The sequence below is a fragment of the Lithobates pipiens genome, unplaced genomic scaffold (genome assembly GCF_037356315.1).
Source record: "Lithobates pipiens isolate NorthernLeopardFrog02 unplaced genomic scaffold, aLitPip1_a1.2 Scaffold_22, whole genome shotgun sequence".
Classification (NCBI taxonomy): Eukaryota; Metazoa; Chordata; class Amphibia; order Anura; family Ranidae; genus Lithobates; species Lithobates pipiens.
In genome coordinates this window covers 120779926-120807060 of record NW_027507784.1, presented here as the reverse complement: position 1 = coordinate 120807060, position 27135 = coordinate 120779926, and the positions used below count along the sequence as shown (strand labels likewise).

The 27135-nt window shown below is 43.0% G+C and overlaps 2 protein-coding genes across 3 annotated transcripts in view; one reads left to right on the top strand and one right to left on the bottom strand.

Annotated features, from left to right (window-relative positions):
• MCM3AP (minichromosome maintenance complex component 3 associated protein) overlaps positions 1 to 1082 on the bottom strand; it is a 90130-nt gene extending 89048 nt beyond the window's left edge. Inside the window, 1 exon segment of the mRNA XM_077448161.1 lies at positions 945 to 1082. The gene's annotated coding sequence lies outside the window, so the exon portion shown is untranslated.
• YBEY (ybeY metalloendoribonuclease) lies at positions 1015 to 26624 on the top strand. Of its 2 annotated transcripts, XM_077448162.1 has the most exons (6): positions 1015 to 1155; positions 7497 to 7710; positions 7812 to 7943; positions 17071 to 17139; positions 22692 to 22745; positions 26553 to 26624. In XM_077448162.1, the coding sequence occupies exons 2-6, from the start codon at positions 7501 to 7503 to the stop codon at positions 26595 to 26597; spliced, it is 510 nt and encodes a 169-aa protein (XP_077304288.1). In that variant the 5' UTR covers positions 1015 to 1155; positions 7497 to 7500; the 3' UTR covers positions 26598 to 26624. The 2 variants fall into 2 exon arrangements, with proteins under 2 accessions (XP_077304288.1, XP_077304289.1); XM_077448163.1 differs by lacking the exons at positions 22692 to 22745; positions 26553 to 26624 and adding an exon at positions 17728 to 17944 and having other exon boundaries at positions 1016 to 1155.
• Positions 26625 to 27135: the final 511 nt, after the last annotated feature.

Here is a 27135-nt window from a genome sequence, read left to right as displayed (position 1 = left end):
CCTTTCTCCGTGGACCCCCCCCCGGCGTGATCGCGTCGGGCCGTTCCGCTGGCGGCCAGTAATTGAGGCCGCGGCTTTGAGGCCTTCTGCGGTCCTATGATTCCTTCTGGAATCTGGCGCCCTCTTGTGGTGGCCGTTGGTATGACAACCAGCAATGCTAATGGAGCTTCCTCTGTCTGTTTTTTTTTATTGCCTGCCTATTTCCTTCCCTTTATTTAGAACCCCCTAAACACACACATACATACACACATATACACATATACATATATATATATATTTTTTTTTTTATTCTAACACCATAGAGAATAAAATGGTGGTTGTTGCAATACGGTCTGTCACACCGTATTTGCACAGCGGACTTACAAGCGCACTTTTTTGGGGAAAAATAATTTATTGAATAAAAAAATAAGACAACAGTAAAAGTTAGCCCAATTTTTTTAATATTGTTAAAGATAATGTTACACTGAGTAAAGAGAGAAAGAAAGAGAAAGAGAGAAAGAAAGAGAAAGAGAGAAAGAAAGAGAAAGAGAGAAAGAAAGAGAAAGAGAAAAAAAGAGAAAAAAAGAGAAAAAAAGAGAAAAAAAGAGAAAAAAAGAGAAAAAAAGAGAAAAAAAGAGAAAAAAAGAGAAAAAAAGAGAAAAAAAGAGAAAAAAAGAGAAAAAAAGAGAAAAAAAGAAAAAGAGAAAGAGAAAGAGAAAGAGAAAGAGAAAGAGAGAGAGAGAGAGAGAGAGAGAGAGAGAGAGAGAGAGAGAGAGAGATCAGGCTAAGAACATTTTCAACAAGCAGAGAAAACATCCGTTTATCTTACCAGAAATACCATGTTTAGGCCACTAAAACATCCTTAGTACACTCCCCGGACTCACAACTCAAACTGCAGCCACCACAATCCAGTCATTCATAACTTTCAAAACAAAATCTCTGTAACTCCCTTCACTGACACTCACCTCCATTCCCATACACAAGCTCAGCCTCGCTTCCTCTTCCGTCAAAAACACTTCCTGTCCATCTGGATAAAGTCTTCCCCGCTTACTGAGCTGCAACAAAAGTTCCGGTGGCAGAACGTTCCCGCCTCCTGCTGGCAGACGATGGAGGGAGTCCTGCAGATCGCAGATCGGAGAGAGGAGCACTGAGCAATTGAAGCGTCTTTATTGTACAGTTAAGTGACAACCATTAAAATAATAAGCTAAATACAAAAGAAACATGTATAATGCACTTATTCATCCAGTGAGAAGTGTGTCATAGTGGTCTTTAGACTGAGATCTGTGAAATATAGACGTTCTAGATTTTGTTTGAAAGCTGAACTCCTAAATGTACTAATGTTATTTCAGACAAGTGGTAATGCTTACTTCCCTCTGAAAAGAGATCTGTTGTGGGTCGCTTTTCAGAGGACAGCATAGCCACACTCAGGAGGCAGTACTGACACCTGTTTTTTTTTTTTTCCTTTCACCCCTTCATGCCACCACCCCCTGGATCTTTAAAAAAAATGGATCCTGTCCCCTTAAAGTGACTGTAAACCCACTCCACAAAAAACAAAAAACCTGCAAGACAAAGTCATAATGAGCTAGTATGCATAGCATACAAGCTCATTATGAAATACTCACATTAGATCGAAGCCCTCGTAGCGCCCCCCGTACACTGGTCCGTCCGGCGACATATCTCCTGGAGTTATTTCTGGGTATCGCAGGCTCCAGCGCTGTGATTGCCCGTCGTCACTCCCGCGCAGGAGCCGCCGGTAGCGGCACAAAAGCTGAAGCAATGACACGAACGAGCCGTTGCTTCAGTGCGCATGTGCCGATGACGTCTGTACATGCTGATATGGGGATATCTCCTAAACCGTGCAGGTTTGGGAGATATCCGGGGTAGCTACAAGTAAGCCTTATTATAGGCTTACCTGTAGTAAAAAGTGGATTGTAAGGGTTTACAACCACTTTAAAGCATGTTATACAGCACAGTGCATGTGCTGTGTAATTTGGCCCCTCCCTGTATCACCTGTAATACCTGTCTGATCCTGCCTGGCTATGCCCTCCCCTCCATAAACTGACCACGGTTTATCATGGCTGCTGAGCTCTGACACCGTGGTCAGTTTATGTGTCTCTGTCATCCGCAGCTCTCCTCTCTGCTCTCCTCTGTCCTCCTCCCCTCCCTGCCTGTCCGCTCCGTCCACTCCGCAATCCTCCCTTCCTGCTGCTCTCATATCTATTGTATAAGGATGCCATCTCCTCTGTTATATAATGCTATGTGCCTGTGCTGTGTAAAAAAAAAAAATGCAGATTATACCGTATATCAGAGTGTCTTCTGGCGCTCACACGACTCCTCGGATCTCTCTCCTCCCCTCCTCCTGGCTGAAGTCAGTGGCAGTGCTTGGCCCCGCCCACTATAGCCGTCAGCCGGAGAGAGCCCAGGAGTCGCGTGAGCGTCGGGAGACGCTCTGATATAAGGTATAATCGGCAATGTTTTTATACAGCACAGGAACTAATAGCATTATATAACAGAGAGGATGGCACGCTTATACAATAGTGGGTTAACAACCACTTTAAGTGAAAAGTAAAATAAGCTTTGGCGCTAAAACCTAAATGGTGTACTAAAAATGCTAATACTCTACAAATTACATAAAAATTACATAAAATGAAGCCCAATGTGGGAATTTCACCAATACACTGTATACGTGATATTAAAGCTATATGTAAATGGAAATGTGTATCCGTTATCCTACATAGTAACTATGCACAAGTGTGGTAAAAAATAATGACTATGCACAAGTGTGGTAAATGATATGATAAAAATTACAACTAATCTATCACAACTAAAAATGTAGGTGCTTTGACAAAAAGTGCTTTAGCTCACGTAAATGAGCCAATACTTATATTCTAAAAAGTGACAATCAAAAGGACATTGTGAAGATACCAAGTGAAAACATCAAAAAAATTAAAAAAATCATATAATGTCCAATCCAAAATATGTTATAATGTCCAAAAAAATAACAATATTTGTTCAGAGTCGCATCATCTAGTTGCTGAAAAAACGCATAAGACTTTTATCAGATAGGAAGGTGAAGCAAGGTGACTGGTGAAAACAAGGGTTAAATTCCTCTCCGGTGCGCCACTCTGTGTTAGAGAAAAAATGTATATATGCGCTCACCAGACATTAAACCCTCAATGGGTTAACCAAGCAGTCACAGTATGAGCCACTGTGCAGCTCTCTCGAGGCTCTGCCACCGCTGAGCTGTGGGGATATTTTACACTCGGAGCGGAGGATGGTTGGCTCACACTCGCACCAGGCTGTCTGCTGCCCTCCTTCCCATTCCACAGTCCCCGGGTTCCTGTTCTCCTCCTCTCCTCACATGTGACAGTGGCTCATACTGTGACTGCTTGGTTAACCCATTGAGGGTTTAATGTCTGGTGAGCGCATATATACATTTTTTCTCTAACACAGAGTGGCGCACCGGAGAGGAATTTAACCCTTGTTTTCACCAGTCACCTTGCTTCACCTTCCTATCTGATAAAAGTCTTATGCGTTTTTTCAGCAACTAGATGATGCGACTCTGAACAAATATTGTTATTTTTTTGGACATTATAACATATTTTGGATTGGACATTATATGATTTTTTTAATTTTTTTGATGTTTTCACTTGGTATCTTCACAATGTCCTTTTGATTGTCACTTTTTAGAATATAAGTATTGGCTCATTTACGTGAGCTAAAGCACTTTTTGTCAAAGCACCTACATTTTTAGTTGTGATAGATTAGTTGTAATTTTTATCATATCATTTACCACACTTGTGCATAGTCATTATTTTTTACCACACTTGTGCATAGTTACTATGTAGGATAACGGATACACATTTCCATTTACATATAGCTTTAATATCACGTATACAGTGTATTGGTGAAATTCCCACATTGGGCTTCATTTTATGTAATTTTTATGTAATTTGTAGAGTATTAGCATTTTTAGTACACCATTTAGGTTTTAGCGCCAAAGCTTATTTTACTTTTCACATTTTTTAATCTATTCCCATCTAGAGGGATAGGTTTCAAGCACAGGCAGCTTTAACCCTTCACAGTTCACTTTATTATAATCATTTTAACATTCACTTATTTAAACTTGTCTAGCAAACGGGTAAATTTGTCCATAGCGCAATCTTATCTTTTCTTTTTGCCTTTTTAACAACCACTTTAACCCTTTAATGTTCTGCTCCACCGTTTGGTAGAGCACATTTTGAGTCATGCTAACTCATTGAAAAATGTGGACTTTAAAGGGTTAAGAGAACCTAAATGACAGGAGATGGGCATTCCAATGATGTGACCTCTGTGACTGGCTGACAGAGCAGTCACATGATTGGAAGCTGCCAATAGCATGTATGCTTCAGGGGAATTCTGTGACATTTTAGTGACTGTGCTGGGAGCATGCAGTGAGCGTGCGCTCATCACAGAAAATGCTTCCCTATGGATGCATATATTAAAGCCCACCCAGAGGCCACATGTATATGTAAAGCCAGCAGGAACACCTTATTTGGCGAATTTTACATTACAGAATTGTGCCGCAACTGCAAGCCAAGCATTTTACTCGTGGTTGTGGTGTGACCTTTTTCACCTCCATGAGCGAGTTTGGCAGGCAGTGCCAAGCATCACGCCACAGTGCCTATCAGGCTGTATTGTTAATATTTAGATGGGAAGTGGGGGTCGGCTCAGCCACCTTTTTGTACCACCCCTCCCCCATCTTCGCTCATGTAGATCATGGTGAGCGATGTGTGTAAATCTTGGTGCTGCACATCATAGGTGCATGCACAAAATGCCTACATACCCTTATTACAGTCTGGGCATGACTAGCCTGCTCCATGATTTCTGTCACTGTGTTCTTTGCTCCAGTGACTAAAGCTCAGGATCTGTGTACTGCCTCCAAATGGCATACACTATATTGTCAAAGGTATTGGGACACCTGCCTTTACACACACATTAACTGTAATGGCATCCCAGTCTTAGTCCATAGGGTTCAATATTGAGTTGGCCCACCCTTTGAAGCTGTAACAGCTTTAACTGTTCTGGGAAGGCTGTCCACAAGGTTTAGGAGTGTGTCTATGGGAATGTTTGACCGTTCTTCCAGAAGCACATTTGTGAGGTCAGGCATTGATGTTGGACGAGAAGGCCTGGTTCGTAGTCTCCTCTCGAATTCATACCAAAGGTGTTCTTTTGGGTTGAGGTCAGGACTTGGTGCAGCCCAGTCAAGTTCCTCCACCTCAAAATGCTCATCCATGTCTTTGTGGACCTTGCTTGTGCACTGGTCCAAATGATTTGGTGAAGGGGGGGGATTATGGTGTGGGGTTGTTTTTCAGGGGTTGGGCTTGCCCCCTTAGTTTCAGTGAAGGGAGCTCTTAGGCATCCCCTATTTCATGCTCCCAACTTTGTGGGAACAGTTTGGAGATGGCACCTTCCTGTTCCAACATGACTGCGCACCAGTGCACATAGCAAGGTCCATAAAGACATGGATGTGCAAGTTTGGGGCCTACACAGAGTCCTGACTTCAACACCTTTTGGAATGAATTAGAGCAGGGACTGTGAGCCAGGCCTTCTCGTCCAACTTCAGTGCCTGCCCTCACAAATGCACTTCTGGAAGAATGGTCAAAGATTCCTATAGACATGCTACTGAACCTTTTGGACAGGCTTCCCAGAAGAGTTGAGGCTGTTATAGCTGCAAAGGGTGGGCCAACGCAATATTGAACCCTACGGACTAAGACTGGGATGACATCAACATTCATGTGCGTGTAAAGGCAGGTGTCCCAATACTTTTGATAATATAGTGTAGCTGCACCCCATCAACTGTGTTAAAGAGGAAAGTTTAAATCCCCATCACCTGTCCCTATATGCAAAAATATTTCCATAGTCATGGAGTCCAGTATTGCCTTGCTTATAGGTAGAGTTCTCCCTTGTCTGCCCTCCTCGCATGCCACCAACTTAAATTGGCAGCCGATGCAGGAGCAGACACGCTGCTGGTCTCTCCACCAGGTCCCAAAGTCCTATTTTGGCACATACGCCCTATCTACTGCACATGCGTAGAAATGGCTCAGGTCCTTAGCAGCAATACAACGGATGCCCTACAGGGGTGCACATGTGCAAGATTTTGTGAACTGCTTCCTGGGATGTCCTGGGGGACAGTTTGTGAGATCTTGTGGCTGTGCGGTGTGGTCGCCGTCATGTTACTGGCAGAGAACTGGGCTGTTTCTGTGCATGCGCAGGTTCTAAATACATCATTCTCACCTAGGTGACAATAGAGTATTGGAAGTAGAAAAAAATAAAAACAATGACAGTTGCTATAACAGCCACTAGCAATAATGACATGTAAAATTTGGCAGGCTGGTTGTACCTAAGTTGATCAATCAATCAACTTAGGTATAATTAGCCTGCCCATACATGGTTTGAATCTTATGCCATGTACACACGACCAGACTTTCCGACAGACTAAAGCCTCATACACACGATCGGACTTTGTACAAACTTTCCTGTGGATTTTTGTACAAAGGGCGTCGGCCGAGAACTTGTATTGCATACACACAGCAGGACTTTTTCAGCCAATTTTCACCAAATCATGTGGTTTTTCTGCTCTTTATCGCCACCTTTGGTCAACTTCTGTATTGTTGTCTGATCTTTTGCATTGGTTCTGAGCATGCCTGTTTGTACTTTGTACAAAAGTCCTATGGTTTTCTGTACACACGATCAGACTTTGCTCCATCTGACTTTTGTTGCCAGAAAGTTTGTCCGTCCGCACAGCCAACAAAAATCTGATGAAAACCAAAAAAGTTTGTCCGATGGAGCGTACACACGGTCGGATGTTGCTCCAAAACAGCTAATTTGCATGTTTGTTGTCAAAAAGTCTGATCATGTGTATGGGCCTAAAGTCTGATGGATTTGAACGTGATGACGTACGACTGGACTAGAATAAGGAAGTTCATAGCCAGTAGCCAATAGCTGCCCTAGCGTCGGTTTTCGTCCATCGGACTAGCATACAGACAAACTGATTTTTTGACTGGACTTGAGTCCGTCGGAAAGATTTTAAACATGTTCTAAATCTAAAGTTCATCTAATTTATTGACAGCAAAGGTCCGATGAAGCCCACACACGGTTGAATTGTCCAACGGATTCGTTCCGTCGGACCTTTCCTGTCAAAAAGTCCGGTCGTGTGTACCCGGCATTAGCCAGTTCCTGCTGAACCGGCCAAGATTCAAACCGTCTATGGCGGGCTTTAGTGTGCTAGGAAGCTTGTATTTGTTTGTTTTAAAAATGAAGCCTGTGCCACAATTTTATATCTAGTTTATAAAAACTCTTTATGGACTTGTATGGGTCTCAGTTGATGCCCACTCGAGAGGCGCACTCGGGCCACAAGGACCATAAACGTTCAAAAGGTGTTGTCAATGTCAGTAGCATTCAGATTGTGACAACTACTCTACTTAGTAGAGTATGTAGTGTGGCTATTCTACAATAAGCTTTTTTGTTTCTTATAGAAAGATGTCTCTCCTCATCCGGAATCTGCAGCGCGTGGTCCATGTTCACAGAGCTCCGTTGCGTAAGAATCTAGAGATTGCTAGAAGTTGCCTTAGTGTGAGGCATTTTGATGTGGGTGTGATATGTGTCAATGATGCCAAGATTAGACAACTGAATAAAACTTATAGAAAAAAAGACACGGCAACAGATGTACTGTCATTCCCATTTCACGAGGTACAAAACTAAGCAACATTTTCTTGAATCACAGACATTTTATTTTGATAGTTTCCATTTTTGTTCTATACTATATGTATTTTGTGTTTGCACACTTGTAGGATCTCCATCCTGAATTTCTGCCCAAGCCATCATTTCAAGATGAATATAATCTGGGCGATATCTACCTCGGTGTTGAATTTATATATAAACAATGTCAAGAAACACAAGAGGCTTTTAACAGCATCCTAACGGTGAATTATATTTAATGTGTTATTCATAAATGGGGAGCATTTGATAAAGATGTGAATGGAAACACTTGCCAACACTGAAGGGATTATTACAGCATTATAGCCAGCAAAACCTAAGGCCACCCAAAGACCTAACAGGTCAATCAAGCATGTATGTATAATATGGCCATCCTCAGTCTCCAGGATTGGATGAAGGTCCATAAATAGAAAAAAATAAACCATTTTGGCTGACGGTTGAATTTAAATTGCACCGGTGCCCAGTTTGTGGATATTGACTTATTTACATATTCTTAACAAGTACTAAGAGTTTCAAAGAAGCCATCACTAGCTGCCTGTATTATGAAGTTATTCATTCTCAAAGATTAGAAACACCTGCTAATTGTTACAATATAAGGTTGGCAGGCTGTTGAAACCCCCCCCCCCCCCCCCCCCCCCCCCCCATAGAAAAAAGCTAAGATTTCAGTGCCTCTGTAGCTGAGCTGCACGATTCTGGCCAAAATGAGAATCACAATTTTTTTTTTTTTGCTTAGAATAAAAAGATCACGATTCTTGCGATGTAAAATCTCACATTATACAAAAAATGGCTAATTTTACTGGTTAGTTTTTTTTTTTTTTTTTTATTCATTAAAGTAATAAAAAAAAATGCATTTGAAAGACCACTGCGCAAATACAGTGTGACATAAAATAATGCAACAATCACCATTTTGTTCTCTAGGGTGTCTACTAATATATATCTATATAATGTGTGTGTTTGCGGTTTTAAGTAATTTTCTAGCAAAAAATGATTTTAACTTGAAACCACCCCCCCTGGTTCCACCCCTGACTCCACCCCCTTTGCCCTGCCCATGTATACCCCACCTTTTTAATGAAGCACCATCAAATGCAGCCTCACCAGCACCCACCAATGAAGCCTCACCAGCGCCCATCAATTTGCAGCCTCACCAGCGCCCCTCAATGCAGCCTCACCAGCGCCCCTCAATGCAGCCTCACCAGTGCCCATCAATGAATGTTTGCTTGCTTCCATTAATTTGGGAGTTGGGACACAGACATAGTCCTCTGCCGCTGCTGCACCTCTGACAGTATGTGCGAACGGAGTGGCGGCTGCCTGCTGATGCTGAGACTTGGTTGCTTGCTGCAGAGACAAGAGAGTAGAAACACCAGTGGCTGGGCGCCCCTAGGCAGCAGTGAACCCTAGGCGGCTGCCTAGTATGCCTAGTGGTAGCACCGGCCCTGCCCATACAGAGTGAAGTGAACAGCCTCCGAGGGATACACAGGGATGAAACAAATCTCCCTACCAAAGTTTTACATGTATATCTGTCTTCAACTTTATATATTCTTTAGAATTCCTACATTGTGTTAAAATTTTTACTTCATCATTCAGCACTGGGTGTGGATTCTTGGCTTACACTGTGTGACAGCTGATTAGAGGAAAGACACCCCCCCCCCCTCCCCCATATAGGCAGAAGAACGAAGATACTCAGAGCTGTGCTTTGACAAGACAAACTCTCTGCTAATCTATTTCAAGCAACCTTCCCGACACAAATCTCAGATTAATTTTATCTCCTGTCAGACGTTATCATGCTGATAACAGAGGAATGAATCGGCAGAAAGACACAGGACTCTTTGGAGAGAGACAAGTAAACACTACAGATAGATGTGCCTTGGTTGAAATTCATGAATTGGGTTTGCATCCACTTTAAAGTCACTATGTGGACTTTATATGTATCCCCTGCTGCAATACACTACAGTGTTTTTTGTTTTTTTTTTATTAAAAGGCTAAATACCTTTTGTCACACTGCAGCTGTGTGGTCACGTGATCCCCTGTGCTGGCCAGCCTCAATCTATGGAGAGAAGCAGGAGGGGCTGAGATTCCCCTGACATCAGCCGGCCAGCACAGGGGGATCTCCCCTCCTCCCAATTCTCTCCATAGATCCATGTATATTAGCTGCAATATGCAGCTGAATAACAGCTGGAGGGGTGGCAGGAGAGCCACTCTCATGATGACAGGGAGGGAGGGGGAGAGGGGAGAGACTGTCAGAGCACAGCAGCGGATTATGGAGACACATAAACAGACCACGGTAATCGGGGCTCAGCAGCCCTGATTACCGTGGTCAGCAGAGGCCAAGGGACATGGGAATTGGCAGGATCAACCAGGTTTTTTTTACAAGTTAGGAAGAGAAAAATTACAAAGCACAAGCACTGTACTACAGTATACAGCATGCCTTAAAGGAACAGAATCCTTTTTTTGTTTGTTTAGGGTTACAACCACATCTAATAAGAGCTTGTTTTGAAATGCTTTTACATCTTGTTAAGAAAATGTAAATGCTTTATTGTGCATAGTGTGAGCACAGGTTCACTTTAAATACTTGATCCCCCGCTTCCTTTGATTCTGCATACATTTTCATACATGCATTGTTATGCAGTGTTGCTTAACACCCCATGACAAAAATTGTTGGGCATTAGTACAGTGCTGCTTGAGAGCTGCTGTAAAAGTGGGGCCTCCCGTTTAATCTAAGAAGATATTAGAAAGGCAAGGTGACTGAATTGTAGTTGATATACAAACACAATTCAAAGACAAAGTTGGGATGCTGTGTAAAATATGCAAAAAAACAGAATGCAATGATTTCAAATCTCATAAACCCATATTTTATTTGCAATAGAAAACATAAAATGTTTACATCTAAGAAAATGTGCTGTTTTTAAGAAAAAATTGTAATTTTGAAATTGATGGCAGCAACACATCTCAAAGCTGGAACAAGGCAAAAAAAAAGCTTGTAATGCCGCGTACACACGTAGCGGACTATCCGACGGACTTAGACTGGCGGACTTCCCGCCAGACTGTCCGTTGGACTTTCCGAACGGGCTACTTGCCCACACACGGCACTTTTTCAGCGGACTAATACGGCGTACTAAGTCCGCCGTCCTATCCGCCCTACTTTTGAAATGAACGGACTCGCCCACACACGTGGAGAAAAGTCCGCTCATTTCGAGCGCGTCTCCAGGTAGGCGGGGCCCGCGAAGGAGACGACGCTGGCCCCGCCACCTGGTATGGACTTAAAGGGGAACCCCAACGCCGAAAAAATCGGCGTGGGGGGTCCCCCCAGGTCCACATCAGACCCTTGTCCGAGCACACTAACCGGCCGGCCAGGAAAGGGGGCCCCCGGATACCGCCCCCCCACCCTATGTGAATGAGTATGGGGTACAATGTACCCCTACCCATTCACCTGTAAATTAAAGAACAAAACAAACACAAGATAAAATAGTTTATTGCACAGCTCCGGAGGTCTTCCAGGGTCTTCTCGCCGGACTCCTCCGCTATCTTCTTGTAGCTCTTTTGCTAGCGGAGGAGCCCGGCTTTCTTCCTCGCCGCCCCCTCTTCTTCTGACTTCGAGGGTCTTGTCCCCCTCTTCGGTTCTTCTGCCGGGCCACCACGCCTTCTTATAGCTCTTTTACAGGCGGTGGCCCGGTCTTCTGTTGCCGCCGCCGCCTTCTGTTCTTCTCCTTCTCCTGGAGATGTTGACTCGACGCTCTCTCCGGCCGCAATGCCAGGGACGCGCTGCACGGCGACTTATATAGGGACAAGGGGCGGGGTCATTGGTTGATGTCACATGGGTTGATGTCACATGGCGACAGTCCCAGCATCCTCCGGGACTGTGACATCGTAAGGGGACGGGGTCACCATGTGACATCAACCCATGTGACATCAACCGATGACCCCGCTCCTTGTCCCTATATAAGTCGCCATGCAGCGCGTCCCTGGCATTGTGGCCGGAGAGAGCATCGAGTCAACATCTCCAGGAGAAGAAGAACGGAAGGCGGCGGCAACAGAAGACCGAGCCACCGCCTGTAAAAGAGCTATAAGAAGGCGCGGTGGCCCGGCAGAAGAACCGAAGAGGGGGACAAGACCCCCGAAGTCGGAAGAAGAGGGGGCGGTGAGGAAGAAAGCTGGGCTCCTCCGCTAGCAAAAGAGCTACAAGAAGATAGCGGAGGAGTCCGGCGAGAAGACCCCGGAAGACCCCTGGAGCTGTGCAATAAACTATTTTATCTTGTGTGTTGTGTTTGTTTTGTACTTTATTTTACAGGTGAATGGGTAGGGGTACATTGTACCCCATACTCATTCACATAGGGTGGGGGGCCGGTATCCGGGGGCCCCCTTATTAAAGGGGGCTCCCGGATTCCGATAAGCCCCCCGCCCGCAGACCCCGACAACCAAAGGCCAGGGTTGTCGGGAAGAGGCCCTTGTCCTCATCAACATGGGGACAAGGTGCTTTGGGGTGGGGGGGCCACGCGGCCACCCCTTTCCCAAGGCACCCCCCATGTTGAGGGCACGCGGCCTGGTACAGCTCAGGAGGGGCGCTCGCTCGCCCCCCCCCCCCCTTTCCTGGCCGGCCGGGTAGCGTGCTCTGACAAGGGTCTGATGTGGACCTGGGGGGAACCCCCACGCCGATTTTTTTTCGGCGTTGGGGTTCCCCTTTAAGTCCATACCAGGTGACATCTCCTTCGCAGGCCCCGCCTACCTGGAGACCCACTCGAAATGAGCGGACTTTCCTCCGCGCGTGTGGGCGAGTCAGTTCATTTCAAAAGTACGGCGGCCTGGCATACACACGGCCGGATTGTCCACCGAAATGCGAGTCCGGCAGAAAGATTGGAGTGCAAAACTACTTTATAAGTCCGCCGTACTTTCAGGTCAAAAAAGTATGCCGGAGGCTACACACGGGGGGATTGTCCGGCGGACTTGAGTTTGCCGGACTTTTCCACCCGATTGTTTGATCGTGTGTACACGGCATAAGTGGTACTAACAAGGGAGAACATTTTGCAACTAATTAAGTTAATTGGCAACATGTCAGTAACATGATTGGGTATAAAAAGAGCATCTTGGAGAGTCAGAGGGGGTTATTTACTAAAGGATAATCCACTTTGCACTGCAAATGCACTTGGAAGGGAAGTAAAGTCGCTGTAGATCCGAGGGGGATATGTAAGGAAAAAAAACAACAACATTTTAGCTTGCACGTGATTGGATGATAAAAATCAGCAGAGCTTCCCCTCATTTCAGATCTACCCCTTAAATTTACAGCGACTGCACTTCCAAGTGCACTTGCAGTGCAAAGTGGATTTACCTTTCGTAAATAATCCCCAGAGTGTCTCAGAAGTAAAGATGGGCAGAGGTTCACCAATTTGTGAAAAGTAGCATAGATAAATTGTCAAACAATTTCAGAATAATGTTTCTCAATGTAAAATTGTAAAGACTTTATATTTTATCATCTACAGTACATAATATCAAAAGATTCAGTGAATCTGGACAAACCTCTGTGCGCAAAGGACATGGACAAAACACAATATTGGATGCTTTTGATCTTTGGGGCCTTTAGATGGCACTGCATTAAAACTTAAATTAATTCTGTAATGGACATCACTGCATGGGCTCGGGAATAGTTCCAAAAATCACTGTCTGTGAACACAGTTCACATTACCATCCAAAAGTGCAAGTTAAAGCTCTGTCTTGCAAAGATGAGGACATCTCTGTGTCATGGTCTAGCCTGCGGGTTTCTGTTTGCTTAACTCTTACCTCCGTGCTGCAGAGGTTCCATTCACATGTGCTTCTGGCCATTGTGTTCACCTCTAGGCATCGCCTGATCTATTGTGGATTTGTATCCCTTTCCCTTCTATCGCTTCCAGGCCTGCCTCCTAGTATGCTTCCCAATATATAGACATGCTTAGTGCAGCCTGTTTTGCCTTCGCAACTTCATAGATTCTCTGTGCTCCCGTTTTGCCTTGTATTACTTGCATTCTGAGCCTGATTACCCGAGTACTGACCTCTGCTTCGTCTACCGTTTTCACTTGCCTGCTGTCTGTTCTGACTTCAGCTCATTTTCCATATCCCCTTCTGTCTCATGCCATCTGTACTCTACACACGCCAGTGATCTTCACACTATCAGCTGGGCGTACCTGGGTGCCGCAACCCAGTTTGCTGCAAGTCCACCACCACCATCAAGAGCCCCGGTCATAAAGCTGGCTGGGGCTTAGACCACGTGCTCTGGTTAATGCCAAGTTGGCTTTCTACAAGGGCTCACTACAATAGAGTATAAAGTGAATATCAATCTGCCCAATCACGTGAAATGAAGTGGTATAAACACATTTTGAATAATTAATAATAGCTGCTATCACTAGCAAGTGTGCTCACTTCACTCAAAAGGTGCAAATAATCAATAGTGCTACGCTATAAAAAAAATCAATAATGATAGAAGTGGAACTAAAAATGGTCATTGATATTGCTGAAAAATTGTATAGTATATCTGTGACTGAAGTGAATTTAAAAAAATCAATACATCAACAGTGCAAAAATCCAAAATACTTGTGCTTTCCTCCACCAGTCTCACAGGCTGCTCACCTCAATCTGAGTCAAATCAGCAGTGTTCCCCTCTGGGGATAATAGAGGGCTGGCGTGGTGCTGGTAATCACTTTCCTCCTTCAAATCGCTTATTTCCATGGATTAAAAACCCTAATCATCTCACCGGATAGGATTGATATTCAAAAGTAGGAAGGCAGAATCTAGTGCTCTCCGTTTAAAATGTTTAATATATAAAAAAAAAGTAAGGTATAAAACTCACAAAGATGGCACTGTAAGCCTTGCAAGCTGAAAACACATTTCAGATACAATATGTCTCAAGATGGCCTTGATGTAACCTCAATACGCAGGCTCCGTCCCCTAGATGCGTATCGTCAAAGCCTTGACTTCTTCAGTAGGGGTCAATCTGAATATGATCCAGAAATGCCACCATCTTCTCTGGACCAAAGCTCATTAAAAACGGTCTGTTACAAAAGTGGAAAACTGTTCTGTGGTCAGACAAATCAAAATTTGAAATTCATTGTGACAACCATGGGCGCCGCATCATCCGAACTTGAGAGGAGAGGGGCCTTCTAACTTATTAACCGTGCTCAGTTCAAAAGCCTGCTTCTCCAATGCTATGGGGGTGCATAAATGCATATGAAAGGGGCAGCATCCACATCTGCAAAGGCACAATCAATGCTGAACGATAAATCCAGGCTTTAGAGCAGCATATGCTCCCATCCAGACAATGCCTTTTTCAAGGAAGGTCTTGCATATTTCAGCAGCACAATGCTAAACTGCACACTGCATCTATGACAACAGTTTGGCTTCATTGTAGAAGAGTCCAGGTGCTTAAATGGCCAGCCTGCAGTCCAAACCTTTCACCAACTGAAAATATTTGGCTCATCTTTAAACAGAAATACGACAAAGAACACCCAGGACTGTTTAGCAGTTAGAATCCTATATTAGGCAAGAATAGGACAACATTCCTCTCACAAAATTCAAGCAATTCGTTTCCTCAGTTCCGAAATGTTTACAGAGTGTTGTTAAAAGAAGAGGGGATGCTACACCATGGTAAACTTATTTTCCAACTTTTTTGTGATGTGTTGCTGCCATCAATTTCTAAATTACCTACCTTTTCTTTTCTTAAAATGGTCTCTTTTAAAATGTTCAACCTCGTACATTATGTATTTTGGGATCATTACCCCTCATTTTCAGTTTATTTGTTTGCTATCTTGCCAGTCTGTTATGTAGACATTGGGGGTTATTTACGAAAGGCAAATCCACTTTGTACTACAAGTGCACTTGGAAGTGCAGTCGCTGTAAATCTGAGGGGTAGATCTGAAATGAGGGGAAGCTCTGCTGATTTTATCATCTAATCATGTGCAAGCTAAATTTACAGCAGTGCACTTGTAGTGCAAAAGGGTTTTCCCCTTCGTAAATAAACCCCAATATGTACTTTGTCTAGTGTTTTAAGATACTGGAAAATTACCGTCAGGTTGTGCTCTTGCGAGCTATTGCTGGTTCTTTGTAGAACTCTTGCTCACATTTAGATCTCATGCACACGGGATGTTAAAAATATAACATTATATAACATTATAAAAACGCCAGTAGATTTGCAGTGAGTTTTTCAACTTTTTTTCCTGCGTTCTTTAGAGTTTTTTAGCATCTTTCTGCATTAGCGTTTTTTTAGCGTGTGTTTTTTTTTTATTTGAAGAAAAACATTATTTATTTTTTTATTTTTCCACTGGTCCAAAAAGTAAAAAAACGCTGTTGTGCAATGTTTTTCAGTGTTTATCGAAGTTTATCAGCGTTAGAGCGTTTTTTATAGCTGATAAACGTCTCTCAGAGCTGCTGATAACAGCCTATGTGTGCTTAAAAACGCCACTGCCCAAAACTGCTGATAACAGCCTGTGTGCATGGACACATAGGATAACATGATGGAGAGTTTAATAACTGTAGAAAAAAATATTTACTGCCAAAAACAGCTGCTGTAAAAGTGTCCAGTGTGCATGAGGCCTTATTGTTTATTGTAGTAATGGCACACTCTTTTGTAAATGCACAATGTCTAAATAAAGAATTACAAAAAAAAATTCAATTTTCTCAGTTGAAACATTTTATAGGTTTTCTATTATGAATATAATATGGGTTATGAGATTTGCAAACCATTGCATTTTGTTTTTATGTAGATTTTATACAGCACCCCCCCCCCCCCTTTTGGAATTGGGGTTGTATAATGTAAATACTACTACTTCTAACATGTTACTAAATGTAATTTGGAGTCATTTAAGAGTATGCTACCCCCATATATACCTGGTATGTGTCTACTTCTATGAAAAAAGTACCTTGTTCTCTTTGTATTTCTTCCTTTGTGTGAAATACCTGGTGTTCCTGCCAGTCCCCCTGCTTTCCTATCTCAAACTGACCACGCTAGACATAAGAGCACACCTATCTCAGCATGGTCAGTTTGCTGACTGTGCCAGGAGCTCAGCCTGCCTGTCCTCCAGTAATCAAACTTGTGCTGACATGCCCCACCCCTGCACAGCAATTCACTGAGAAGATCAGTGTACTGCTCTTTCTCCACCTCCACCTCTAAGCTCCTTATGCAGCTAAGAACAGAGGTTATATGATCACTTATAAAAAGGAAAAAAGTTATTTATAAAATTGTTTATCTATACACAAATGTTTTGTCTTTCATTGCCATTTTAAATTGAACGGGTAAGGGTTCACATATACGTAAAAAAAAAAAAAAAAAAAATACATGACATATGACTGATACTTCTTGGGTGTTTTTTCTGTCAGGTGACAGCAGTACATGGCCTTTGTCATCTTCTTGGCTATACTCACGACAGACAAGAAGACTGGAGACAGGTTGGTGTATGCACACAAAAATACAAAAAGCATGAAAATGGCACATCCTGAAATGTAACAATTTACAGCACAAAAAAAGTGTATGTGTACACAGTGTACTATGATATCAGCCAGCTTGATACACACTTTGTTGTAGCTCAGGTTGAACCCTATTTTATTTTTTTCTGCACATCCTAGTTCATTAGAAGTACATTCTGCCTGCTTGTTATGTGCAGCAACTTAGGCCACAAAAGTCTCTTAAAGTGGGGTGTCCCTAAAAGAAAAAAAAAAGAAAAAATTAAAAGTCAGCAACTACAAATACTGCAGCTGCTGACTTTTAATAATCGGACACTTACCTGTCCCAGGGTCCAGCGATACGGGGGAACGAAGCCCCCCCTCGTTCCCCACTCTGCTTGCGGCGCCGTCATTCGTACTATGGGCACCCAGCTGTGGCTTCACAGCCGGGCTACCACTGCGCAGGGCGCCGTGATAAGCTGCACAGTCATCTGGGACAAGTGATTTTATACTGCATATTTTTGTATTTGTTCTGTGTTCAATCCAAACCTTTAATAGTATACCAATCAAATATTATTTTTTTTTTACCAACAGATGTTTGATAAAGAAAATGAGGTTCTGTGTGAAATAAATAAAGCCACTGGATCTGCATTAAAGCCACTGACCACAAACCATTTTGACCACTAGTAATGGCGTTATCTGTAACCTAGAACATTCCTATGTGAAGTTGGTTTTTTAAGTGCTCATATACAAAGACATGCAATTTGTTTTTACACCTTTGTACATAGTAAAGTGTAAATATCACGGACAAGCAGATGCCCTTGAGTTATTATGGTTGGTAAATTTTTTTCTTATCCGAATCATCAAATGTACTGCGCTTCACTGGTGCCTATGCAAAACTGCTCATCCTTGCCAGCTCAGGTCAGATATCATATCACTATGGTCTAATCCCTTGTTAAAACATATGTCCTATGTAGTGGGGATACTTTGCTTATTCACAATTATTTTTATAGATATCTTTGGCTCAAATATTCGCAAGGCAGGATGGGATTCTGAATAGACAAGTATTCTTACAAGGGTGTGGAACTTGAGCTGAGAGGGATGTTATCAGTTTGAAGGTTTGACAGATGGATACCAGAGTGACACTTTCAAGAACATCGGAGAATGACAATGGCTATTCTCTAACAAGAAAAAAACAGACCTGTTCAAAGATATAGCAATGTCTTTGCCAAATATCACAGCAAAAATGACTTTAAGCCCTGGTTCACATTGGTGCGTTTTAACATGTTAAATCAGCAGGATTTGCCGGCAATGGCACCATCCTAATCGGTGCGAAGCTGCATTTGCGAAACCGCACCGATTTCAAAAAGTAGTTTCTGTACTACTTTTTGCGTTTTCCATTGACATCTGTGCAGAAACCCGCAACAGATGTCTGAAATCGCCTCTGAAATCGGGAGTTCAGTTGAACTCGCACAGCTTCATTCCAGAGCTCAGTGTGAACCAGGGCCCAAGCAGGGTTTCTCAACCAGGGTTTCATGGAAGCCTGGGGATCCTCCAGTGGTTACCAGCGGAAAATAGTATAAAAAATTCCACAAAAATATAAATACCCTTCTTCCACCATTAAAAATTACAACATTGTCTTTTTTATTGTGGAAGAAGGGTATTTGTATACAGTATCTCACAGAAGTGAGTACACCCCTCACTTTTTCGTAAATATTTTATTATATCTTTTCATGTGACAACACTGAAGAAATTACACTTTGCTACAATGTCAGCTTATATAAGTGTAAATTTGCTGTCCCCTCGAAATTACTCAACACACAGCCATTAATGTGTAAACCGCTGGCAACAAAAGTGAGTACACCCCTAAGTGAAAATGTCCAAATTGGGCCCAAAGTGTCAATATTTTGTGTGGCCACCATTATTTTCCAGCACTGTCTTAATATTCTTGGACATGGAGTTCTCCAGAGCTTCACAGGTTACCACTGGAGTCCTCTTTCATGACAACAGCACGGTGCTGGTGGATGTTAGAGACCTTGCGCTCCTCCACCTTCCATTTGAGGATGCCCCACAGATGCTCAATAGGGTTTAGGTCTGGAGACATGCTTGGCCAGTCCATCACCTTTACCCTCAGCTTTTTTAGCAAGGCAGTGGTTGTCTTGGAGGTGTGTTTGGGGTCATTATCATGTTGGAATACTATCCTGTGGCCCAGTCTCCTAAGGGAGGGGATCATGCTCTGCTTTAGTATGTCACAGTACATTTTGGCTTTAACGGTTCCCTCAATGAACTGTAGCTCCTCAGTGTTGGCAGCACCCATGCAGCCCCAGACCATGACACTCCCACCACCATGCTTGACTGTAGGCAAGACACACTTGTCTTTGTACTCCTCACCTGGTTGCCTCTACACACGCTTGACACCATCTGAACCAAATAAGTTTATCTTGGTCTCATCAGACCACAGGACATGGTTCCAGTAATCCATGTCCTTAGTCTGCTTGTCTTCAGCAAAATGTTTGCGGCTTTTATTGTGCATCATCTTTAGAAGAGGCTTCCTTCTGAGACGACAGCCATGCAGACCAATTTGATGTAGTGTGCGGCATGTGGTCTGAGCACCGACGGGCTGACCTCCCACCCCTTCAACCTCTGCAGCAATCATACGTCTATTTACCACAGACAACCTCTGGATATGGCGCTGAGCACGTGCACTCAACTTCTTTGGTCGACCATGGCAAGGCCTGTTCTGAGTGGAACCTGTCCTGTTAAACCGCTATATGGTCTATATGGACCACCGTGCTGCAGCTCAGTTTCAGGGTCTTGGCAATCGTCTTATAGCCTAGGACATCTTTATGTAGAGCAACAATTTTTTTTTCCCCCGATCCTCAGAGAGTTCTTTGTCATGAGGTGCCATGTTGAACTTCCAGTGACCAGTATGAGAGAGTGAGAGCGATAACACCAAATTTAACACACCTGCTCCTCATTCACACCTGAAACCTTGTAACACTAACGAGTCACATGAAACCAGGGAGGTAAAATGGCTAATTGGGCCTAATTTGTACATTTTTCACTTAGGGGTGTACTCACTTTTGTTGCCAGCGGTTTAGACATTAATGGCTGTGTGTTGAGTTATTTTGAGGGGACAGCAAATTTACACTGTTATACAAGCTGTACACTCACTGCTTTACATTGTAGCAAAGTGTAATTTCTTCAGTGTTGTCACATGAAAAGACATTATAAAATATTTACAAAAATGTGAGGGGTGTACTCACTTTTGTGGGATACTGTAGGTGTGTAATTTTGGTACTATTTTCATTCAATATTTGACATTTTTAAAGATATTTTGTATTTACGTAATTGAACTTAGGCCCCTTTCACACTACCACAACTTGAAAGTCACACGATTTTGTGGCCACGATTTCAGGGAATGCCTGTGTAAACTTGAGATCTATGAACCTCAACTCGCATCAAAGTTGGACCAAAGTAGTACAGGGACTAATTTGAAGTCGCACAGATATATGAATGGTACTCATTGGAAATCATGGAGTACGACTTGTCATGTGACTTTGCAGTCCCAAGTCACACTAATGTGAAAGGAGCCTTAGTTGTTTGATACACCACGTGTGTCCTGTGAAAGCAGCTTCCCTTTAATTGGTAATGAGGAAATCCCTCAAGGGGTGGGACTATAGCGGCAGTGGTAGATTAAAGTCAAAAAGGTACTAAATGATGTATAACAACCATACATGAGCATTGGAAAGATTAGATACAGACAACTAATGTGTTTCGGGACGTCTTCAGAGTGTCTTCAATATACAGTGCATACAACTTTCTGCAAGATAAAAGTACATATTTATATCTATCTAGATAGATAGATAGATAGATAGATAGATAGAGATATATATATATATATATATATATATATATAGATCTATATATAATATAATGCATATCGGCATATACACGAGCAGAAACATAATGCGACTGAACTCAACCAGATTTTTGAGTGATAAATCATATCGTGAAGCTTAAGAACATGCATCAGTGGGCCATGCGTTGTTGTTCCCTGACACCCAGCCCGATGTGAACACTCGGAACAGGCCCACAGAGATTCCCCCAGGATGCGGTCTGAAGAGACAGGGACTGTATGATGATAGAAGATGGATATAACCCCAAATGGGAAGTTGGATCTAAAGGGAAATGGCATGTAAATGTATGTGTTAATGCACCCAAATATGCAGATGCATGGTAACATGTATACCATAAAAAAAATCATCCATGACTCAACAAGTACCTAGCAGTAGGAACACTGTATAGTGCAGAAAAATACTGCACCGACATAGTCCAGACTGAACATAGTCCTGAGTAACTTTTTTGGTGATGATGATGCCAGGTGATCAGTATTTCCAAGCTCAAAAAGCGAGTCCACACTGGAAAATATGTGTATATGAACAGCGATGTGGGATACATGTATATCCACCGTGATGACTGCCATTGCAGGATACACATGGATACAAATCCATACATAGTGTCATAAACGAGTGTGGAGAGGGGACTTACCCTGTATGATCTTCAGAGAGATAGACACACATCCAGCCTTGATTGGTATTCCAGTCTCCTTTTTTATTTTGTATTATTACATATGTTGCAGGGACGGCACTGACATACATAGTGAGTTAGTATATTTCTATGCTTTAAACCATTTTACCCTTTTATTAGCAGTAAAAATTGACAGGGGTTCTAATTCTTCTCCACTGTATCCATTCCACTGGATATCTCATGAGATAAATGCTGCATATTTTGATGAAATACTGCATGCGGTATTTCAGTAGCATGTTTTTGTAAATTGCAAAAATAGTTTTGAAAAGCGATATGAGTCGCTTGACCCCAAATTTTAAAGACATCCCGGGTATGATAAAGTTTGAAAGACAAAATCATAAATTATAATATAATAAATAATAATAAAATTAATTTCCCCATGATTCACTATCGCTCAGTTCTGCAAGTGTTCTAATTTACTATCGCTGTTTTCTAGCTGGTCTAAAACCACTTTTGACGTAAAGGGATACTTTTTGGTTGCTATGGACAATCTCAAGTTTCCAGGCAGAAAGAACAGTATATCTAATATAAAATTGCATGCAGAGCACTGGAAAAAGCACTGGGGACAAAAGGGTTGTGAAATAATTTCATAAAGTAATCTCTATGTATTATGAATTAAAATTTTTTTGAGTTTGCCGCCAGGCTCTGCCCCCGTGCGTCACGATGCTCACAGGGAACAGAGCCCGACACAGAGAGGCATCGGACAGAGGACAGAGCCCAGGGACACAGCGGGGGGAAAGCTCAGGATCCTGGGGACAAGGTAAGTACACTGAACCAGGATCCTGCAATGCAATCCTGAGTGGAGCTCGGGGGTTACCGCCAATGGTACTGAAATTTTAACCCCGAGCCTCACTCCGCCAGGGAGCGTATGAACCTTTGTATATTATTTTATGAGGTAAATATTTTTTGTGAAATATAGAACTTGTCTAATTTCAGCCTTCACAACTTTTTATGTGTCCCTTTTACAGAATAAAATGTTGGGCTTGGCAATAATTGTGGTCAGGCCAAAAACTTGCTCCGTTACCAATCTAAGAAGAACACACTGCTGCACAGAGCTAGGAGGGTGCTGCTCACCCCAAACAGATTATAGCAGAACAAATTCCCCTGCAAACGGGGTTTTTAGGCACCAAGAGACAATGATAGATGCAGGTAGAAGTAATATGAAAAATATTTTAATATTTGGTAAAAAACATGAGCTCCACCTAAGCATTTAAAAAACAAACTGATATGTACAAAGTACAGTAGTATCACATGGAAGTATACTAACAGACACAGCTATAAATTACACTGTATAATATAATGACAGTAAGAATATATATCTAATCCTAACGCGTTTCAACCCCCTGGGGGGTCTTCTTCAGAGAAATGGTGGTCTGTTGATAAAACAAAATTGCACTAAATAAATATGTGTATCAAGTGTTATTCATATTGGGAATACCTCATATTAATTAATATAGTTTACCCAATGGTGTACTTCCAGCAAGGCAGAGTGGGTTGTAATACTTCTGATGGAGTTCCCCCATAGGGTGGTGCCTCGATTTCCTTGATACAGTTAGAGTGTTCCCTGGTCCATATATATCGCCAAAATGCCAAGGGGAAGAAGGGCAGCGTCAGAGACCCAATGGCGTGGCTCGCGGGAGGTCACACACATGCCACACACATGCCACACCCCCCATAAATCTGGGGGGTGGGTGCAGATATGGGTACCCGGATACTGTGGTGAGTCACACCTGCAGCAAAATCCCGACAATAAATAGAAAAGGCATATGTTATTTAATATTTGAACATAGGGTGTGTATATGGCATGAAATTATGAGCGTCATGCCCTTACTCTATGTGTATAGAGAATACACCCCTAATAGTCTAAATACCTATATAAAATGCTTTATAAGAAAAAAGCAAAATAGGAGAGAAGACCTTACCCGGATTGTGTCTGAAGTACCTGGAAGGGAACCAAGAGTGTGTGCGTGATACTGGTGGGGCCAGTGCATAAGAAATTGCAGACATGGTGTGATAAGTGAATGGCTAACAGGAAAGTGAGTGTGTGATAGATAAATGCAGGGGCTGACAAAGAAAGTGCACAAAAGGATGGCAAGAACTATAAAGGGGTGCAAATAGTGAACAAGTAAAAGCTACAAGTGGGAAAAATGAAAAATGGAAAAAACACAAAAACTACATGCAAAAAAAGGATAAGTGGGAAAAGGGGAAAGGGAGGATCAGTGAAAGAGTGATGTAGCAGACACAAACCACCATGTGCCTACCTTGATGTGCATACGTGAAAAATAAGTATATGTAGATGATGATTGCGTGAGACACCGCCGAGCAGGTGTGCTAGCCTAATTAGATAGACCGCGTCAGTGGTAAGATTAGCGGCCATTACCTGAATTGTTGGACCCGATCAGAGGTTGTCCAAGTAAAAAAGGGAAAGACAGCGACCAAAAGGTTAGCCCAAAGGGAGTAACTGGCGCAGTCAATGACTCGTAATCTCTAGAGTCATCCAATCTGTAATTTAGTAAGTCAATCAGAATGCTGGTCAACAAATTTCGAGGACTTACTTGAGTGCAATAAATCAGCAAATACAGGTCAGACAAAAGGGAAATAGCCATGCTTACCATCCGACAGGTGGAAATTCAAACGATCCTTTCACCTAAAGTGAATGTGTACTTCCTGTAAGGAAGGGTGTTTCTATATAAAGCCTGTGGATTGCTTGCAGGTGCACACCACCCACCCCTCAGCCGGTATGTACCCAATCACGCTGGCCGCCTGATTTGGTCAGCCGTGTGTGGCCGCCCCGGCGTCCTGGAAGGCCGCAGAGCGGCCCCGAAATGACGTCACTTCCGTCGCAAATGCGTGACGTCAATGCGTCACGCACGTCCGCAAAATATGCGGACGTGCGTGAGGTATGCGTCCGGAAGTGTCCAAGGATGCCGCCGGCAAGGGAATAAGTATCCCCCATCCGTGGGCGGGACCAGCCCGCCCATTGAAACGAGGAGGGACCTACGGAGAGGCTCGTGTGTAAAGCACACAAGAGCCCATCCTACCCTTGCCGGGGAGTCACGACAGGGCGCCGACCCAGCCATCTCCCCCCCACCATTTGAGTGTAACTGGCGGAAGGACCATACTGGTTAAAGGGAAGCATTTATCCAGGGGGGAAGAAACTTATGCGATGCAAATCCCGAGACACGCCGCGTCCGTCCCAAAACCCCTCCCAAGGGCCACCAAGGCTTGAATGGGATGGGGAGTGCGGGAGTGAGGGACATGGGGGAAAAAAAAAATGAATAAATCAAATGAAAAAAAGGGGGGGATAAAGGGAAAAGGAAGTCCAAGGGGGGGGGAAAAGGAGGGCAGGCGGCGGGTCAAGGTACACCATTACAAAAAGCTACAACAAATTCACCAATCACATTATATAATTATATAGTACTTCACTTGATTAGCATGCATCTATTGACATACAGGTGCATGTCTCTATCTAGAACACGAACATAGTAGGTATGCAATTACAGCAAATATATAACAATTAGATGAATGACATTTCTGTGTAACTGATAATATAGGGATACATTATATTACAAAGCAGCCATGAATGGCACCTTATCAAAAACTTGTATAATCATAATGGTTAGAAATAAAAAATGAGAAAGAAAAAACGGGAACGAAAAAAAGATCTGTGTCTGCTACATCACTCTTTCACTGATCCTCTCTTTCCCCTTTTCCCACTTATCCTTTTTTTGCATGTAGTTTTTGTGTTTTTTCCATTTTTCATTTTTCTCACTTGTAGCTTTTACTTGTTCACTATTTGCACCCCTTTTATAGTTCTTGCCATCCTTTTGTGCACTTTCTTTGTCAGCCCCTGCATTTATCTATCACACACTCACTTTCCTGTTAGCCATTCACTTATCACACCATGTCTGCAATTTCTTATGCACTGGCCCCACCAGTATCACGCACACACTCTTGGTTCCCTTCCAGGTACTTCAGACACCATCCGGGTAAGGTCTTCTCTCCTATTTTGCTTTTTTCTTATAAAGCATTTTATATAGGTATTTAGACTATTAGGGGTGTATTCTCTATACACATAGAGTAAGGGCATGACGCTCATAATTTCATGCCATATACACACCCTATGTTCAAATATTAAATAACATATAACTTTTCTATTTATTGTCGGGATTTTGCTGCAGGTGTGACTCACCACAGTATCCGGGTACCCATATCTGCACCCACCCCCCAGATTTATGGGGGGTGTGGCATGTGTGTGACCTCCCGCGAGCCACGCCATTGGGTCTCTGACGCTGCCCTTCTTCCCCTTGGCATTTTGGCGATATATATGGACCAGGGAACACTCTAACTGTATCAAGGAAATCGAGGCACCACCCTATGGGGGAACTCCATCAGAAGTATTACAACCCACTCTGCCTTGCTGGAAGTACACCATTGGGTAAACTATATTAATTAATATGAGGTATTCCCAATATGAATAACACTTGATACACATATTTATTTAGTGCAATTTTGTTTTATCAACAGACCACCATTTCTCTGAAGAAGACCCCCCAGGGGGTTGAAACGCGTTAGGATTAGATATATATTCTTACTGTCATTATATTATACAGTGTAATTTATAGCTGTGTCTGTTAGTATACTTCCATGTGATACTACTGTACTTTGTACATATCAGTTTGTTTTTTAAATGCTTAGGTGGAGCTCATGTTTTTTACCAAATATTAAAATATTTTTCATATTACTTCTACCTGCATCTATCATTGTCTCTTGCTGCCTAAAAACCCCGTTTGCGGGGGAATTTGTTCTGCTATAAAACTTGCTCCGTTTGGCATTTAAACCAATGTGCTGGAAAAGGCAGAGTATCAATGTAGACGATGGAAGACTAAAGCCCCGTACACACGAGAGGACTTATGTCCGACTGACTTCCGAAGGAGTTCCGTCGGAGTTCCGACGGAGTTCTGACTTACTTTTCGGCGGAGCGGACTTGGCCACACACAATCACACTAAACTCCGACGGATTCGAACGTGATGACGTACGACTGGATTCGAATACGGAAGTTCATAGCCAGTAGCCAATAGCTGCCCTAGCGTCGGTTTTAGTCCGTCGGAATAGCATACACACGAGCGGAGTTTTCGAAGGGACCCGGGTCCGGCGGAGTTCCGTCGGGAAAATTTGAAGCATGTTCCATATTCTAAAGTCCTTCGGACTTTGGCGAGTCAAAAGTCCGTTGCAGCCCACACACGATCGAATAGTCTGACGGACTCAGTCCGTCGGACTTTGGATGTTGAAAAGTCCGCTCGTGTGTACGCGGCATTACAGGCTGATAACAGACAGAAGTCCATGTTGTCTCAGGAGGAACGTCACGGATCGTAGCAATAGTTACACTGCCATATTTGGTTTTGTCAGGG